At 42.4% G+C, this 17,817-nt stretch overlaps 1 protein-coding gene across 3 annotated transcripts in view; it reads left to right on the forward strand.

Moving 5' to 3' along the window:
- Positions 1-17,817, forward strand: part of EOGT (EGF domain specific O-linked N-acetylglucosamine transferase) — a 44,782-nt gene that overhangs the window by 10,423 nt on the left and 16,542 nt on the right. For 2 of the 3 annotated variants that reach the window (XM_029051624.2, XM_001510440.4), the window contains exons 5-8: positions 2,952-3,046; positions 3,233-3,337; positions 9,271-9,377; positions 11,321-11,424. In XM_029051624.2, the coding sequence (XP_028907457.1) occupies positions 2,952-3,046; positions 3,233-3,337; positions 9,271-9,377; positions 11,321-11,424 (411 nt within the window). The remainder of the gene's footprint in view (positions 1-2,951; positions 3,047-3,232; positions 3,338-9,270; positions 9,378-11,320; positions 11,425-17,817) is intronic. The other variant, XM_007655462.3, reaches the window with a different exon arrangement.

Genomic DNA, 17,817 nt, shown 5'->3' on the forward strand with positions numbered 1-17,817 from the left:
CGGGACGTCTCCACCTGGATGTCGGCCCGCCACCTAAAACTCAACATGAGCAAGACTGAGCTCCTCATCTTCCCTCCCAAGCCCGGTCCGCTCCCAGACTTCTCCATCACCATGGATGGCACGACCATCCTTCCCGTCCCGCAGGCCCGCAATCTCGGTGTCATCCTTGACTCGTCCCTCTCGTTCACCCCACACATCCTATCCGTTACCAAGACCTGCCGGTTTCACCTCTACAATATCGCCAAGATCCGCCCTTTCCTCTCCACCCAAACGGCCACCTCACTATTACGGGCTCTCGTTATATCCCGGCTAGACTACTGTGTCAGCCTTCTCTCTGACCTCCCTTCCTCCTCTCTCGCCCCACTCCGGTCTATTCTTCACTCCGCTGCCCGGCTCATCTTCCTGCAGAAACGATCTGGGCATGTCACTCCCCTTCTTAAACAACTCCAGTGGTTGCCTATCGACCTCCGCTCCAAACAAAAACTCCTCACTCTAGGCTTCAAGGCTCTCCATCACCTTGCCCCTTCCTACCTCTCCTCCCTTCTCTCTTTCTACCGCCCACCCCGCACGCTCCGCTCCTCTGCCGCCCACCTCCTCGCCATCCCTCGGTCTCGCCTATCCCGCCGTCGACCCCTGGGTCACGTCCTCCCGCGGTCCTGGAACGCCCTCCCTCCTCACCTCCGCCAAACTGATTCTCTTTCCCTCTTCAAAACCTTACTTAAAAATCACCTCCTCCAAGAGGCCTTCCCAGACTGAGCTCCTCTTCCCCCTCTACTCCCTCTGCCATCCCCCCTTTACCTCTCCGCAGCTAAAGCCTCATTTTCCCCTTTTCCCTCTGCTCCTCCACCTCTCCCTTCCCATCCCCACAGCACTGTACTTGTCCGCTCAACTGTATATATTTTCGTTACCCTATTTATTTTGTTAATGAATTGTACATCGCCTTGATTCTATTTAGTTGCCATTGTTTTTTACGAGATGTTCTTCCCCTTGACGCTGTTTAGTGCCATTGTTCTCGTCTGTCCGTCTCCCCCGATTAGACTGTAAGCCCGTCAAACGGCAGGGACTGCCTCTATCTGTTGCCGACTTGTTCATCCCAAGCGCTTAGTACAGTGCTCTGCACATAGTAAGCGCTCAATAAATACTATTGAATGAATGGTTGTAGAAAAATGATCCAGGCAGGAGAGTGAAGTATGGACTGGAGGCAGGGAAGTCAGCAAGGGGACTGATACAGTAATCAAGGCGGGATAGGATAAATGCTAGAATTAACATGGTAGCAGTTTGGAAGGAGAGGAAAGGGAAGATTTTAGCAGTGTTGTAAACTGACATAATTTAGTGACAGATTGAATATGTGGGTTGAATGAGAGGGATGAGTCGAGGATAACACCAAGGTTATGTGCTTGTGCAACAGGAGGGATAGTGGTGCTCTCTACGTGATGGGAAACTTATGGGAAGGACAGGCTTTGGGTGGGAATATGAGGAGTTCTGTTTTGGACATGTTAAGTTTGAGATGTCAGTGGGACATCCAAGTAGAGATGTCCTGAAGGCAGGAAGAAATTATGAGACTACAGAGAAGGAGATATCAGGACTGGAGATGTAGATTTGGGTATCATCTGAAAAGAGATGGTAGTTGAAGCCATGGGAACGAGTGAGTTCTCCTCAGTTTCCTCAACTATAAATTGGAGATTCAGTACTTGTTCTCCCTCCTGTTAGGCTGTGAGCCCCATGTGGGACAGGGACTGTGTCCGACCTAATTAACTTTTTTCTACGCCCAGCACTTGGAATAGTGCTTAACACATAGTAAGCGCTTAACAAATACCATAAAGAAGAACCAGAGTATAGCTATAAAAATCCTGGACGTGTATTAATCAATAGGGTCTGTTCAGTCAGTCAGTCAGTTGTATTTACTGAGCACTTACTATGTTCAGAGTACTGTACCATTTTCTTACAGGAGTACGATATAATAGAGTTGGTAGCCGCATTCCCTGCCCACAAACAACTGACAATCTAGAGGGGGAGATAGACATTAATATAAATAAATAAATTACAAATATGGATGTAATTTCTATGGGGCTGAGGGAGGGATGAATTAAGGGAGCAAATCAGAGCGACGCAGAAGAGAGTGGGAAAAGAGGAAAGAAGACTTAATCAGGGAAGGTCTCTCAGAGAAGATGTGCCTTCAGTAAGCTTTGAAAGTGGAGAGTAATTGTCTGTTGACATTCATTTTAGGGTCTTTTTTAGATATTTGAAGATGTGACTGAAGAGCCACTAGTCATTATTTTTAAGAACTCATGGAGGCCGGAGAAGTTCATGAAAGTTGGAAAAGGGCGTGAGATGTACCCATCTTTAAAAAGGGGGAAATGGATGTGCCTGGAAATAATCGACCAAAAGGCAGAGCATTGATTGCTGGGAAGATACCAGAATAAATGATCAAAACCACCTAGAAATGCATTTGCTACTAAGAAGCAATCAGCATGACTTTGCAAGGAACAAATTTGGTCAGATAAATGTAATTTCATTCTATGATAAAATGACAGCCAACCTAGACAAGGGAGAAGCAACAGATGTAATCTAGCTAGATTTCAGAAAAGCTTTTGATTCTATTCCATGTGGTCACTTCCTCTCTCTCGGTCTATGATTTTGTTAATTCTTTGTTGGAGCAAGCAGCAGAAATATAGATCCAGTTCAGGGCTAAAGGGTCCAAGTTCATCATCAACAAAACTTATTTTGTAATACATCTCTTCCAAATTGGTGTAGGTAGCACACAGCTCACAGTTTGACCCAAAGACACTATCTTACAGTAGGAAAGGAGAAAAACGGCAAAAATTTCAGGAGACAAAGCACTTCCCAGCTCATGCGGTTGTATATCCTTGTTGTACATCCAAATTGATTCTTGAAAATGTAGTGCTCATACGGACTGGCTTCCTTTTCTGAAATTGTCTATTCCTCTACAGGGAGATTCATGGCTAGCCTGCTCACGTTATCTTCAGCATTGCAGAGCAACAAACTTATACATTGATTTAAGAACAGCAAAGAGAAATCATGACAGGTACTTAAATTCTTTATGTTAAAGTCTCCTGGAAAATCACTTCTGGAAATAAAATCATTTAGAAAATCCATTTCCAAAATAATCTTTAATCCTAGCCTGTGGTGTTTTAGACTCATGTTAACATATGAAGGGACATTATTCAGACCTAACTTGATTGTTAGGTCATTGTTTTGTGTTTTGTGTTAGATTTAAAGAGGATTTTTTCCAGAGTGGGCAAATCGGAGGTCATTGCATCCTTGATGTTCACACATTAATGTCTGAAGGGCAATGCAAAAGCCCTCTGCAATCTTGGTAAGATTCATATTTCTTTCATATACTTTTTTTTGCTTCTTTTAGCTTTGTCATTTTTGGATTTTGGAAGGAATTTTGCCTCGGAAAAATATTGATATGGTTATTTATTATTATTATCAAGTGCCGTCAAGTTACTTCCGATTCATAGCAACTCTGTATATTTTCTCCAGAACATCCTCTCTTCTGCCATAATCCGTAACCTTTCTAGTGGTTCTTCCATTATTGTTGTTATGGTCTCTATCCATCTAGCTGTTGGTCTGCCTCTTCCCTGGACTTTTCCTAGCATTGGTGTCTTTGCCACAGAATTAGTCCTCCTGATTATGTGTCCAAAATACGCTAATCCAAGTCGAGTCATTTGGCCTTCCAAAGACCGCTTTGGCTTAATTTGCTCCAAAATCCATTTGTTTCTTTTTCCGGCAGTCAATGGTATTCGCAAAACCCTTCTCCAACACCACATTTCAAAAGAATTGATACTCTTTCTATCCTGTTTTTTCACTATAAGGCTTTCGGATCCATACATTGTCACTGGAAACACCATAGAATTGACAATTTGTATTTTTGTGGCAATTGTTACATTTCATTACTTTTTGCAGGCTCTTCATAGTAAGTTTTCCTAATATTAATCTTCAGCGTATTTCTTGATTACTAGTTCCTTTATTATTGATTATTGATCCCAGGAGAGAAAAATTGTCAACTATTTTAATCTTCTCTCCATCCATTACAAATGGGTTAAAACTTCCAGTTGTCATGATCTTTGTTTTCTTGACATTCAAATGTAAGCCCATCTTTTTGTTTGGTTCCTGAACTTTTACTAATAAGCCCTTCAAATCTTCTTCACTTTCTGCAAAAAGGGTAGTATCATCAGATATGGCTGTAGGAAGTATCATTTCCCAGCATCAAGGAGTTAAGGAATAGCTTCAAAGCTCTCCAGTAAATCATTATTATTATAACAAAGCCAAGAGTTTGCAGATTTGAAATTTGAAATTTCCCATATGGAAAAAGGGGCTGAAGCTCAAGTTACCTTTGCCAAGTAAAGTTTGAAAACTCAGGATTTTTTGTTTTCCTTGCAAGTGGCTATAAACCTTGGGATTTTGATTTCTGATGGAATGAAAGAGGAAGGTTTGGATCCCCAAGAGTATGTGACCTGAGGGACTGGGACACCTAAAGAGGGGAATTCCAGACACTTCCTATTCTTGTCACCTGTTACTGTGGATCTTTTGTGCAGTAAGAGAGGATGCAAGGCACTTCTCAGAGCTTCAGTGGCAAAGGACCACCTGGGCCACTTTCAATGCAACCATCTTGAACTTGGTCAAGAGGCAAGGAGATCCAGCAGGCTTGGTGTTAAGGAATATGGACAGTGAGTGCTGCAGACAGGAAGGAAATTGGAGAGGAGGCAGGGTGTGGGTTCTTAAATGTAAATTTTTATTATTGGGAAATGCTTTTGAATCTAAAGCAATTTTAAAAGATTGTTCACTCTCTACAGTAGTAATGGGAATCATACCATTACTCATTTTTAAATTAGAAAATATTTCTGGGCTTTTTTCTTGGTTTTCAGCATACCCTCCACTTTCTGACTCCATAATAATAATAATAATAATGTTGGTATTTGTTAAGCGCTTACTATGTGCAGAGCACTGTTCTAAGCACTGGGGTAGATACAGGGTCATCAGGTTGTCCCATGCGGGGCTCACAGTCTTAATCCCCATTTTACAGATGAGGGAACTGAGGCACAGAGAAGTGAAGTGACTTGCCCACAGTCACACAGCCGACAAGTGGCAGAGCTGGGATTCGAACTCATGAGCCCTGACTCCAAAGCCCGTGCTCTTTCCACTGAGCCACGCTGCTTCTCATACGGCCTTCATTTTCCTTCCTTCTCATAGTTCCCCTGCTCTGATAATCTTCCTTCAGATAAAAGGAAATCATGATAGGTGTCCATCGGGTAAAGAGTCTTTTTCCCCATAGGGGTTTTAAAAAGTATATAATAACAATTGTGGTATTTGTTAAGCACTTACTATGTGTTAAGCTCTAAGCACTGGGGTAGATACAAGATAATCCACATGGGGCTAACAGTCTAAGTAGGAGGGAGAACCGGTGTTGAATCCCCATTTTGCAGATTAGGGAACTGAGGCTCAGAGAAGTTAAGTGACTTTCCCAAGGTCACACAGCAGACCAAATAGCAAAGCCAGGATTAGAGCCCAGGTTCTCTGACTCCCGGGCCCATGCTCTTTCCACTAGACCACACTGTGTGTGTAGATATCTATATACATATATGTATATCTTAATAATAATAATGGTATTTGTTATGCGCTTACTATGTGCAAAGCACTGTTCTAAGCTTTATATACATATACATATATACTTTTCGGTATACTGTGGATATTTATAAGTTTGGTGAGGTCTCTGCATAGTATCTTAAAGATCAGGGGATTGTCTCTATCTGTTGCCACATTGTATATTCCAAGCGCTTAGTACAGTGGTCTGCACATAGTAAATGCTCAATAAATACTATTGAATGAATGAATCAATCAAGAAGTCTGTACTACAGTTTGTTTTTGCTTTGTGCTCTGCCTCTAAGGGAAGCACAATTTGACCCTTTTATATAATATACCTTTTTCTAGTCCACTATTGTCTAAATACCTGTTCTGAAGTAGATGTGAAAACAGATGGTCCATGGTTCTGTTTGATGGAATTTTAAAGTGATCTTCACTGCCTCCAGCACCTAATAGGCAGTTAAATTGACTTTGGAGAAGGATTTCAGAGACTGTTGCCCTGGGCTAAATCACACTGAAGACCCCACAGGTGTAGCCCTAGGCTCTTTGAGTTGTCCCAGCAAGTGACCATTCCCTTCAAAAAGCACCAAGCCCTTCTGAGCCGGCCCCCTGGGCCCCCTCACAGATCAAGGGAAGCAGCATGGCCTAGTGGAAAGGACAAGGGTCTGGGAGCTAGAGAATGTGGCTTCTAATCCTGACTCTGCTATGGGACTGATCTGTGACCTTGGGCAAATCACTTAACTACTCTGGGCCTCAGTACTTCATTTGTAAAATGGGGATTAAGTCTGTGAGGCCCACATGGGACAGGGACTGTGTCTGACCTGATTAACTTGTATCTACTCAAGCACTTAGAACAGTGCTTGGCACGTAGTAAGTGCTTAACAAATGCTATAATTTTTATTATTATTCTGTGCCATTTTCCAGGAGTACCTGGCATGTGATTGGAAGATGGAATGGCTCTCTCAGCACAGACAGTTCAGACTGTACCCCTCGCCATGCTTGGCTTGTGCTTGGCTGGAAGAATCTGGGTGGGAGGAAGCCCCAGGGCAGAGAGGGTCAGGGTGGGATGGAGCAGGGGAAGGTTATGGGAAGATGAGGGCACAAGGAGCCAGGAAGATAAAGGTGGTGGCAAGAAAATGGATGGCACCTCTTTGGGCCCAGTCTAGTGGGGTAGGAGACAACGGAGCTAGCGGGTTGGCCGCTTGCATGTGACCTGAGGGACTGGGACACCTAAAGATACCACCGCTGTCCATGCCCCGGCGCCTGGCCCGACTTAGACGGGTGGGGCTCCCTGCTTGGTGGTGGCATCTATTTCTCAACTGCCTGGCCCTGAAGGGGAAGAACCAAAAGCTCATGCCTCTGAGCTGCCGCCTCCTCGTTGCTGCCTACCCCTATAGCATCTCAGCGTGACCCCTTCCTGTGGAATCTGGACAGCGATGAAGCCACCGGGGCAAGTGGCTGGGCAGGAGCTGCTGGAGAAGCACCCCATCACCCCGGGCTCATCACTGGCAACCCCCGTGCATCCACCTGGGCGAAGCAGGACCAAGGGAGATGGGAGGGGCACATGTGAGAGAGCTCAGGGATGGATGGGTGGCAAAGTCATGGGTTCAAACCCCAGCTCTGCCACTTGCCAGCTGTGTGACTTTGGGCAAGTCACTTAACTTCTCGGTGCCTCAGTTCCCTCATCTGTAAAATGGGGATTAAGACTGTGAGCCCCACATGGGACAACCTGATTCCCCTGTGTCTACCCCAGCGCTTAGAACAGTGCTCGGCACATAGTAAGCGCTTAACAAATACCAACATTATTATTATTATTAAAGTGGCTGCCGTCTTGCAGAAACTGCTCCAGCTGGCCCTTGGTTCCAGTCAATCAAGCGGTGGTATTTATTGAGCGCTTAACCATGGGCAAACAACTCTGCTTAGCGCATGGGAGAGCACACTAGAATAAGTAGCAAGAACCCGTACACCCTCTCTGTGCTGGGCTGAGCGGTATCACCCAGACTATTGCTGGCTGTGTCCTGGTTTGTGGTGGTGGGTGGCTGAGGCTCCTGGCACTCAATGGCTTTGGGTTGCTCTTTGAAAGGTCAAGGAATGTGTCTGTTTATTGTCACATGGTACTCTCCCAAGCTCTCAGTACAGTGCTCTGCACACAGTAAGCACTCAATAAATGCGATTGGCTGACTCTCACCATCTCCTGCTGCAGCCACCTTCTCCTCCTCCCAACTCCATCTTATATATGCCCATTTTAGGGCTTGAGAGCAGTTACCTCAGTGAGTGATCATAAGCACACTCATAACCACCATGCCTTTTTTCTCGTGCTCCTGGGAATCGAAGATAGGCGGGGCTGTCGCCAGAACGGTAGAGGCTTCTCATTGGGTGTGTAACGTGGAGCCCTGCTGTCTCTCTCCATGGCCCTCCCTGCCCCACAGGGCAGAGGTGTGATTTTGGGGTGCAGGCTGGATTAGAGTGAACCCAGAGAAACAGCTCCTATGTCATACACAGCGCGAGGCAATGATGTCATGTGCCGATTGAGGCCTGTCACCCATCGCCGGGGACAGGTTTTTTCGGAACTGGCGCGGCAAGAGAGAGGCCGGGGATGGAAAACCTGAGTTTTATATAGAATTTATTCCACGGGGTGAATTGAATTAATTATTTAGACGTGACAAATCAGCCTTCCCTTTTGGGAGAAATATGGTGTTAAAGCTTCCCTAACGGGAGGAATACTTGCGTGTGGCCAGACACCCGAGCCCACTTATGATTTACAACGTGATGAGGTGGCTGGCTCCCACCATGTGCTCGCCCCACCCAGGAGGAATCCACTTTTGCATTAAATACACTTATGCGTTAAACACTAATGAGTTGCATACACTTATGAGTTACATACACTTATGCGTTAAACCCAGTTATGCGTTACCCACTTATGGTTACTCGCACTTGTTGAGGCGGCTAGCTCCCACCATATTCACGTCCTCCTGGGGAGGGACCCACTTAGACATCAAATCTATTTAAATATTACATACCCATGGTGAAGCATCTGGCTTCCAACCTCACTAGCGCTCAGCAGGAGAGGACACTCACCCATCCCACGGCTTCTCACTTGGTGCAGGCAGAGCGGCCTTCTCACACTCTGGACAAAGGCGACCTGCAGCCAGCTGCTGCAAGTCCTATTCCTCTGCACAGAAGGTTAGAGGTGGCAGGTATTTATCACCTGTGCCCTTAGGCCATTCCAACTTCCAGCCTCAGTTTATCCAATCTCTGCCCTCCCCCCTCCTCCATTCCTAATTTGATTGGCACGGGGGCGAGGGGCACCTTCTGTATTCCCATCTTGGGCTGTCAATCTGGCAGTTTCGGTTGTGGGGGCGGTGTCCCACCCTCACTTCCGAGTTCCGCCTGCTGGCTCAGGAGGTCAGGAGATAGTATTTGACCCTGAGATGGTCGGTACCCCAGGGTCACCTTGGGACAAGGCCCCACCACAAAATGCATTAGCCTTGAGGTCCGTGAGAGTCATGGTTTAGGCTTTGACGCTTGCAAACCGAAAACTCAGTCACAACGCAAGATAGTTTTGTTGAATTTTGACATTGGCAACACTTCATAGATAAAATTTGCATGTAGAAGATGTTTGAAATCCATTTATTTTAAGGATATTCTAATTCGCCATTTTAGGTTTGCAGAACTACAGGCTTATACACCGCTTGGTTTCAGACCTATAGAAGATGGAAAATGTGACATTGTTATTGAAAAGCCAACATACTTAATGAAATTGGATGCAGGTAAAAGGTTTATTTTTTAGAAATAACTGTGGTATTTGTTAAGTGCTTACTTTGTGCCAGGCACTGGAGTAGATAACAGGATAATCAGATTAGACACATTCTCTTTTCTACAAAGCATTCACAGTCTAAGGAGGAGAAGGAACAGGAATATAATCCCCATTTTACAGATGCGGAAACTGAGGCACAGAGAAGTTAAGTGACTTGCCTAAGGTCATACAGGAGACAAGTGGCAGAGCAGGGTTTAGAACCCAAGTCTCAGGACTCACAAGCCAGGGCTGTTTCCACTAGGCCATGTTGCTTGCACAATAAAATAATAAAATATAAAACATTTGGGAGTGCTTTGCAACTAAAACAACGTTATGTGGGCATATAGCATTTTTAAATTGCTACCAAAGTACAGTTGAAAATTATACAAATAGGTTCTTTCCAGTTTTTCTAGTTAAATGAAAATGAAACATTTATCTTGATATATAGCCAAACTAGTGTGAACTTTCCTTTTTGTAGACTTATACAACTTAGAATAAACATTTAGAATGTTTAGTTCTACCTCGAGTAAATGCATTTCATTAAATGGGCACTTTCTAATTTAGTTTCTGGTATTGAAGGAGCCTGGTAGTACTTTAGAATTTAACAATGCAACACATTTTGAAAATTTTTTATGGTATTTGTTAAGCGCTTACTCTGTGCCAAGCACTATACAAAGCGTTGGGGTAGATACAAGATAATTGGTTTGGACACAGTCCCTGTCCCACATAGGGTTCACAGTCTTGACCCCCATTTCACAGATGAGGTAACTTAAGCACAGAGAAGTGAAACGACTTGCCCAAGGTTACAGAGCAGACAAATAACAATATGTAACACTTAAATACAAAAATAATTATTTTAACTTTTAAAATCACAAAATAGGTAGCTGATAGATGGAATAGTTTGTAATGTAGTATTTATTTTAGTATAAGAAAGACTGAGATTGCTTGGCTACAATGTATAAAAATTCAGGAGAGGCTGGGTTTTAAGTAAAATATGGAGATCATTCTGAGATAAATATTTCAGAATTCCTGCAATTTATTGATTGTATTTTTGATATTAACCTCCTGTTGGACACTGAATTCTCAATATTGGAAAATGGTTCAAAAATCAAATAAATTTTTTAAATAGAAGCAAGTAAAAACGTTGTGATCAAGATTTTGATTAAGAGTATGCAAATTAAAATTAGGAAAAGAAAGCACTGTTTTGCCTAACGAAGACCTGACTTAAAATCAATCTTAAAAATTCCCATAGCTACAAATATATGTGTAAATTAGGAACAAAACGATATTGTACAACACCTCCTACACTTATTCACAACATTATTAACTGTGCTTTCTCATTTTCCCTAGTTTTATTTTACCTGCTTTTCTACCCTACTTTTTGTCCACTTTTCTTTATGTGGTGTTAACTCTTCCCTTTTGGGGTTGATCATTCTCTAGTGAAAAATTCATTGGTGTAGTGAGAGCATGTAGGCTAATGGGAGAATAGAAAAGTTTCTTCTTTTTAAGATGAAAAAGGGATTTATTAGCGGTGATAAGAATTACAAAATTTGTATCTGATACACTGCAGCAAAAAAATTATTTATTTTTGCAGTTTGTTATTCAGGCCTTTTATATCTTTTTCACTGAAGAAATAAAATAGGAAGATTTTGTGAGTTCATATTTTCAGAGACATGAGATTTCTTTTTATTGACAATTTTCTTGATTTAAAATATAGACATTTAGATGTGAACCTTCCTGACTTGATGATCTGTTTTTGGAGTTTTACCTGTGTCAAGCAAAAAGTAAATATGTGAATTTGCCAATGTATCATCTTCACATAGAGAGAATGTCTTTTCCTATCTAGGTAATGTTGACTAACAAGAAATAAGTTCTAGGTTCTTCTGGTTAACGTATTTTTCTTTTCTTTTCTACCAGGTGTTAACATGTATCACCATTTCTGTGATTTTATCAATCTTTACATTACTCAGCATGTTAACAATTCATTCAGTACAGATGTCAACATCGTCATGTGGGACACTGTAAGTAAGAATGTGCTGTCCGTTGTATGGTTCGGTTGTAGCATTTTATATTTGAAGACGTCTTTATCGGTGGGATGACTCCATCTGTGTAGATGAAACTGAAATGATCAACAGTCCCTTCCATACATGTTGAAAGTCATTTGTGATCTGTGGCCGTATTATTATTGTTATTATCATTAGTGTTATTGTTATTATTATATCTGTTGAGCGCTTACTATATGTCCAGCACTGTTCTGAGCACTGGGGTAGACATAAGTTAATCAGGTTGGACACGGGCCCTGTCCCACATGGGGCTCACAGTCTAAGTAGTGGGGAGAACAGGTATTGACTCTGCAGTTTACAGATGAGGAAACTAAGGCACAGAGAAGTTAAGGGATTTGCCCAAGGTCACATAGCAAGCTCTGTCTCCTTTCCGCTCAGAATGTCCTATGGCTTTGCCCAAAATCTCCTCATTTTTGATTGCTGCACACAAAACCGGCCGGTTTGCTGTTGTCTTTCCCAGAATTTTATTCGTAGACCAGCTCATTTGAAGCTATTTTTCAGTCCCCTTACATGGTTCTTTTGATCCACCCTCCTTGCAGTCACCTAATATCACCTCATCGTGAAGTTATGTTTTGTGTTCCTAAACATCAGTGGTGTTGATCCTGTTTTTCTGTTTAATGTTTAGAATGGCTTATGGGGGACTGATGAAAGTACTTAAGAAGCTGGGTACAAAGATGACGGCAGATCAATTCTCACAGCCTTTTATAAAGATGGATATATTACTGCTCTATGGTACGACCTTTCATTTGGTCTAGAGCCAGTCCATTGAATTATATGTTGAGATTTTAAATTCAGTTTTCTATTTTGCAACTCAGCAATTATTAGACAATGAAGTCCAATAAGTAGCTTTTCATTCTGCATCATTGAAAAAAGTCTTTGGTTGTATGTTGGATGTAGGTTTGTGCATCTCAATCTTCTTTGCTCATCTTTAGTTCACAGTACTTCTTATTATAGTCTTCATCCTTACCTTTAAGAACTTCTGATACTGTAGCTAGGGTTTGTTAAGTAGAAAAAATTTCCCAGAGTTCTGAAAGTGAAGTCGAACACCATCTTTCAGTTTCCTTATTGCATCTTTATGCAGGTGTGCAAAATATAAATTGAATTAAATTGAGCCCTCGTCGAAATGCTGCATCATTTTCTTGTTAGTAATGGGGAATGAATTGAATAAAATGAGAAGCAGCGTGGCCTAGTGGATAGGGCACAAGATTGGGAGTCGGGAAACCTCCGTTCTAATCCTGGCTCCTCCTCTTGCCTTCTGTGTGACCTTGGGCAAGTCACTTCACCTCTCTGTGCTTCAGTCTCATCTGTAAAATGGGGATTAAATTCCCATTCTTCCTCCTGTTTAGATTGTGAGTGCTGTTTGGGACCAAAACTGTCCAATCTGATTATCTTGTATCTTCCTCAGTGCTTGGCACATAGTAAGCACTTCACAAATATGGCAATTATGATTATATTATTAAAATACCAAAAATTCCAACATGTTTGGTCATATCACACACTGTTCTGTGGAATAATAAGGCACTCAAAGATTTTTCTTTTCTCTGAGTGGCACCTTGATTTCTAAATGGTCCTGAAACTAGTCTTGGTGGCATTTCCTAATAGAGCCTATGGCATTGATAGCAGCTTGGTAAATGCTACCTCTCAAAGGTAGCAGTTTAAATGTGATCTTCTGATACATTGGTTGTATCATTAATTAGAGTTGGAATAAATCAGGTGATGATCAGCCTAGTGCTATGCCCCGTGCCTGGTTGTGATTTTCTGAATCAATCAATGATATTTATTGAGTCCTTATTGTGGGCAAAGTACTGTACTAAGCGCTTGATAGATTACAGTGCAACAGAATTGGTAGGTAAGTTCTCTGACCATAAGGAGCTTGCTGTCTAGAGGGGGAGACAGACAATATAAATAAATAAATTATGGTTGTGTACATAAGTGCTGTGGGGCCTACAGTGCAGTGAATAAGATCTAGACTGTAAGCTCCATGTGAATAGGGAACTCATTGTGGACTGTAAGCTCACTGTGGGCAGAGAACATGTCTACTAACTGTTTTATTGTACTCTCCCAAGCACTTAGTACAGTGTTCTGCACACAGTAAGTGCTCAATAAATACGATTGATTGAGGCAACTTGTCTACCAACAGTACTCTCCCAAGTGCTTAGTACAATGCTCAGCACACAGTAAGTGCTCAGTCAATACCATTGATTGATTGATCTTTCCGGTACCACAAAGAATGTGTTGTTGAAATCTGAGGTATAGCAGTTTTTTCCCTATTTTATAGGCAGAATTTTGGGGGGGAACTGGTGCTTGGTAGAATCACTGAGCAGAAATGGTAGGAGGCTGCTCTTGAATTTTGAATTTCCTGTGTTCTGATGCCATTTCTTCATATTTCAGCTCCTGTTAACATTTAGCAGGTCAAATATTGGTATAGCAATAATGAATCTATTCACATCCTTAGGAAATCTTTCTGTCACCTCATCAGCTTTCTTTATTGTATACTGATGGTTTTATAAAGCTCCCATTGTAGGGGTAAACATAGAGTAGGGATAGCAAAGCCTTATGACATAAAAGCCCAAAACATAACTTGGCTGGGAAGTGCAGATCAAATAATGAGCAGGCATTATGGGGAGAGGGCGGGGGGAGAAGTGTTGACATGGCCTTGAGTGGTGTGGGGCAGGTGTTCTGGGGGGGTGGGGTGGGAAGTGGCAATGGTGAGACGGCTAGAGAACAGATGTTCCGGAGCGAAGTGAGTCGTAGTGAGCGAAAAAGCCAGAGAGCGTAAGTTTGGGGTAGGGTTGGGCACTGTTCCTCTCCCAGACCCACATGGACAATGCAACCTGCCGCTACTGCAGTGAAAATAAATAATAAACTACAAGCTGCACAGTCCACGAAGAACATCGTGAGGTTCATAAGCCACATTTTGGGCAATCCTGTCATAGAGACATCAGGTGGTTGTAATATGTGTCTCTAGGCCAATTTGAGTACTCTGAGAGAAGTGACTTTCAGATTGCCAAGGTGCTTGTAGATAATAGTACTTCTGAATAAGGAAGACCTCTCCAGAAGCCAGTGTATCCAGCACCTGATTCAACCTGTTATATTTCAGGAAATTTGGCGTAGCTTACTTCTCCAATCCCGGTTTGGCCACTCGTCAGCTGTGTGACTTTGGGCAAGTCACTTGACTTCTCGGTGCCTCAGTTACCTCATCTGTAAAATGGGGATTAAGACTGTGAGCCCCAGCTGGGACAACTTGATTACCCTGTGTCTACCCCAGCGCTTAGAACAGTGCTTGGCACATAGTAAGTGCTTAACAAATACCAACATTATCATTAAACTTCATATCTGAACAGTTTATGTGTAAAGAAGTGCATTCTGGATTTTTGGTGTTCTAGTCAGCAGGGAACTTGTTTACCAACTCCATTATACTCTCCCATGTGCATAATGCACACAGTAACCACTCAATAAATACAATCGATTGATTCAAGTCCCTCAATATCATTTTAATGTTCCATGATGTGGTGATTACTTGGGGTGGGGCGGTGTGGATAAAATACGTTTCCATTCATTTGTTTTTACTACAGAGAGAATATCTACTGGATCTGGTCGTTGTGAGCCTTGTTCGATGAGAGGAAGGTGGTATTTATAGAATCTCTCCTGGCCCTTACCCATGAGTAGTGGGAAATATGGTCCTAACTAGGTGGTGCTGCTACCAGACAGTCCTGTGACTAACTCACCTATAACACATATCCTCTGCTTATTTACCTTTAGGACTTTGGGTTTGGACTATCCTGTTGTTAGTAAGACATCCTCGATTTGTTTTCCAGAGATGGTGATAGATTGTGCTGAGCCTTCTATGTTCTCTTGCCATCCTCCGAGATCATGGCTCATAGCTCCAAGCATTTAGGAGCATTTCTCTGTGATATTGCCTGCCAGAGAGCCGTCAAAAACATCAGGCCTGGCTACCTTGAACCCACTGAGATTTTTTCGATGAAAATGACTGAGATAAGATTACTTGCAGGAAAACAAGTACTATACCAACATCACCTCACAATCCAGACAAAAGAGAAGCATGTCTATTGTGACATGCAATCAAATGGTGGTATGTGAAAGTGGAAGAGATCCAAGCCTGTTCAAACCAAGAACTTCTATATGTCACTAAAGAAGTTTTATGCCTGTACATACTATCACAGCATTTTGGAAGAATAAAAATGGCTCTCCCTTCATCGTAGACAAGGAGAGAATCTTGAAGAGATGGTAACAACAAGCCCATATTTTCTTATCCAAGATGAGACCCTGCAAAACAGAGAGCCAACCAATGTATGAAAACATGACGTTTGTCTCAACTACTGAAGAAGTCACCGGACCAATGGATCCGATGAGCTCTCCAAACTTGGAGGGTTCACCCTGCTGAAACACAAGCTCTTCCTCAACGGGTGGAACACCGAGGAAATGCCACAGGATCTCAAAGATGCTGCAGTCATCAGTTAGGAAAAAGGTCAGATTATGGCAGTTGTTGAACCATCTCACTGGTCTCTGTTGCTAACAAGATCCTAACCAGAGTTCTTCTGGACCAGACACTGAAGAAGGTCTCACAGTGTGGCTTCAGACCAAAGCATAACATAGTGATCTTTGCAACCTGTTCAGATTCAGGAGATGTGCAGAGAGCAGCATCAAGACCCTAGTACAGGCATACCCATGATACAAGCTGTATTTCTAGAGGCCTCCACCCACACATGTGCTGACATTCTGGCTAAATGCTACAGGTAAGTAAATCCCTCCCCTGCCTTTCCACACCTGGGCTGAGATTAAGCAATCAACAATGAACAGATCTAGGAGGAAGATCTGCCCAGTTTGTGTCTGATTTTCAAGATAACGAAGATATCCATTAGCAGATAACTGAAGAAATTGTAGCTGGGAAGGTAACTTAATTTAGAAATAAATGATGCTGATGTCGATTAATTAATTGCATATTATTCAGCAGAACTGTTGTCCTACAAGGACCTCGTTGAACTTGGACAATCCAGTGCCTCACTGCAAGATGCCGAAAGAGGTAAAGAAGTAGTTAGGGTTTCTCTACCACTAGCTAAAATCTTGGGACTAAAAAGTCTTGGATCAATTTATAAATATTATTAAAGAAGATCATTCTAATGGAGAAAGGAGTTCAAAGATGCACAGAAGTGTTCAGAAGGAGTTGGCCTGCTACGAGATGTTCTGAGAAGAAAAGAGGAAGATTACTGTCCAACCTAAGTTGGACAATTTCTTCCCCAAAGTTGTAAAACCACTCTTACAGTCAAAAGAACACACTTTCATTTTTGCGGCTTCTTGCAAAGACTTATAATTATATTATAGCTCTTCATTTATGCAATATTTTGATGTTATCTTTTGAATTATTCTAACAGGGCTTAAACATTAATTCAGTGATGTTCATCATTATAGTATATAGCACCCAAAGGAATTGCATATTACTTTTCCAGAGATTCAGGAAAGGATCCTAAATTATAATATGTCAGTCCAAGGGAACAAGTACCAAATTAGGTTCCTTGCAGTTTGACTGTGAATGGTTGGTATGGTTTTCAAATTAAATGTTGCAAAAGCATTTGATGTCAACAGCAGGTGGAGACTCTGGAAATTACTTAGAAGATTGGGGTGCCATGAGAAGTTCTCAAGATTGTGAAGCAATGAGGCCTAGTGGATAGAACTTGAGACTGGGAGTCAGAAAGACCTGAGTTCTAATCCTAGCTTTGCCACTTATCTGCTGTGTGACCTTGGGCAAATCACTTAACTTCTCTGTGCCTCAGTTCCCTCATTTGTGAAATGGTGATTAAGACTGTGAGCCCCATGTAAGACATGGACTATGTCCAACCTGATTTACTTGTATCTACCTCAACGCTTAGTTCAATGCCTGGCACATAGTAAGCGCTTAACAAATACCTTAAAAAAGCATAACTTGCTCACGTCAGATCTGGACATCTTCTGGGGATCCAAGGATTTAAGCAGGGTCGTATGGGGGGGGGGTCCTTCTTTGTTCAGTTTATTCTATGATGATATCCTGGCTGTGGCATTAGAATATGCTTCCAGTCCTATGGGAAACTCTTCATAGCAGGTGGAGGTGGCTATAAGCATCATCTATATAGTCCTAAAGATAGTCGTTCAAGAGCTGTTCTATGCAGATGTGCACTTGGGACTCATACCCAACAACACACACAAATGATTGTAAACCGCCTTGCCGAGTCAGCTAGGATTGATAATAAATCTGAAGAAAATCAAACAATGTATCAGGCTTGCACTGGGGAAACCCTACACACAACAAAAGATCTTCATTGGCAGCATGGAGCTAACACTTTCTCAGATGCCTGC

The sequence above is a fragment of the Ornithorhynchus anatinus genome, chromosome X1, assembly GCF_004115215.2.
Source record: "Ornithorhynchus anatinus isolate Pmale09 chromosome X1, mOrnAna1.pri.v4, whole genome shotgun sequence".
Taxonomy (NCBI): Eukaryota; Metazoa; Chordata; class Mammalia; order Monotremata; family Ornithorhynchidae; genus Ornithorhynchus; species Ornithorhynchus anatinus.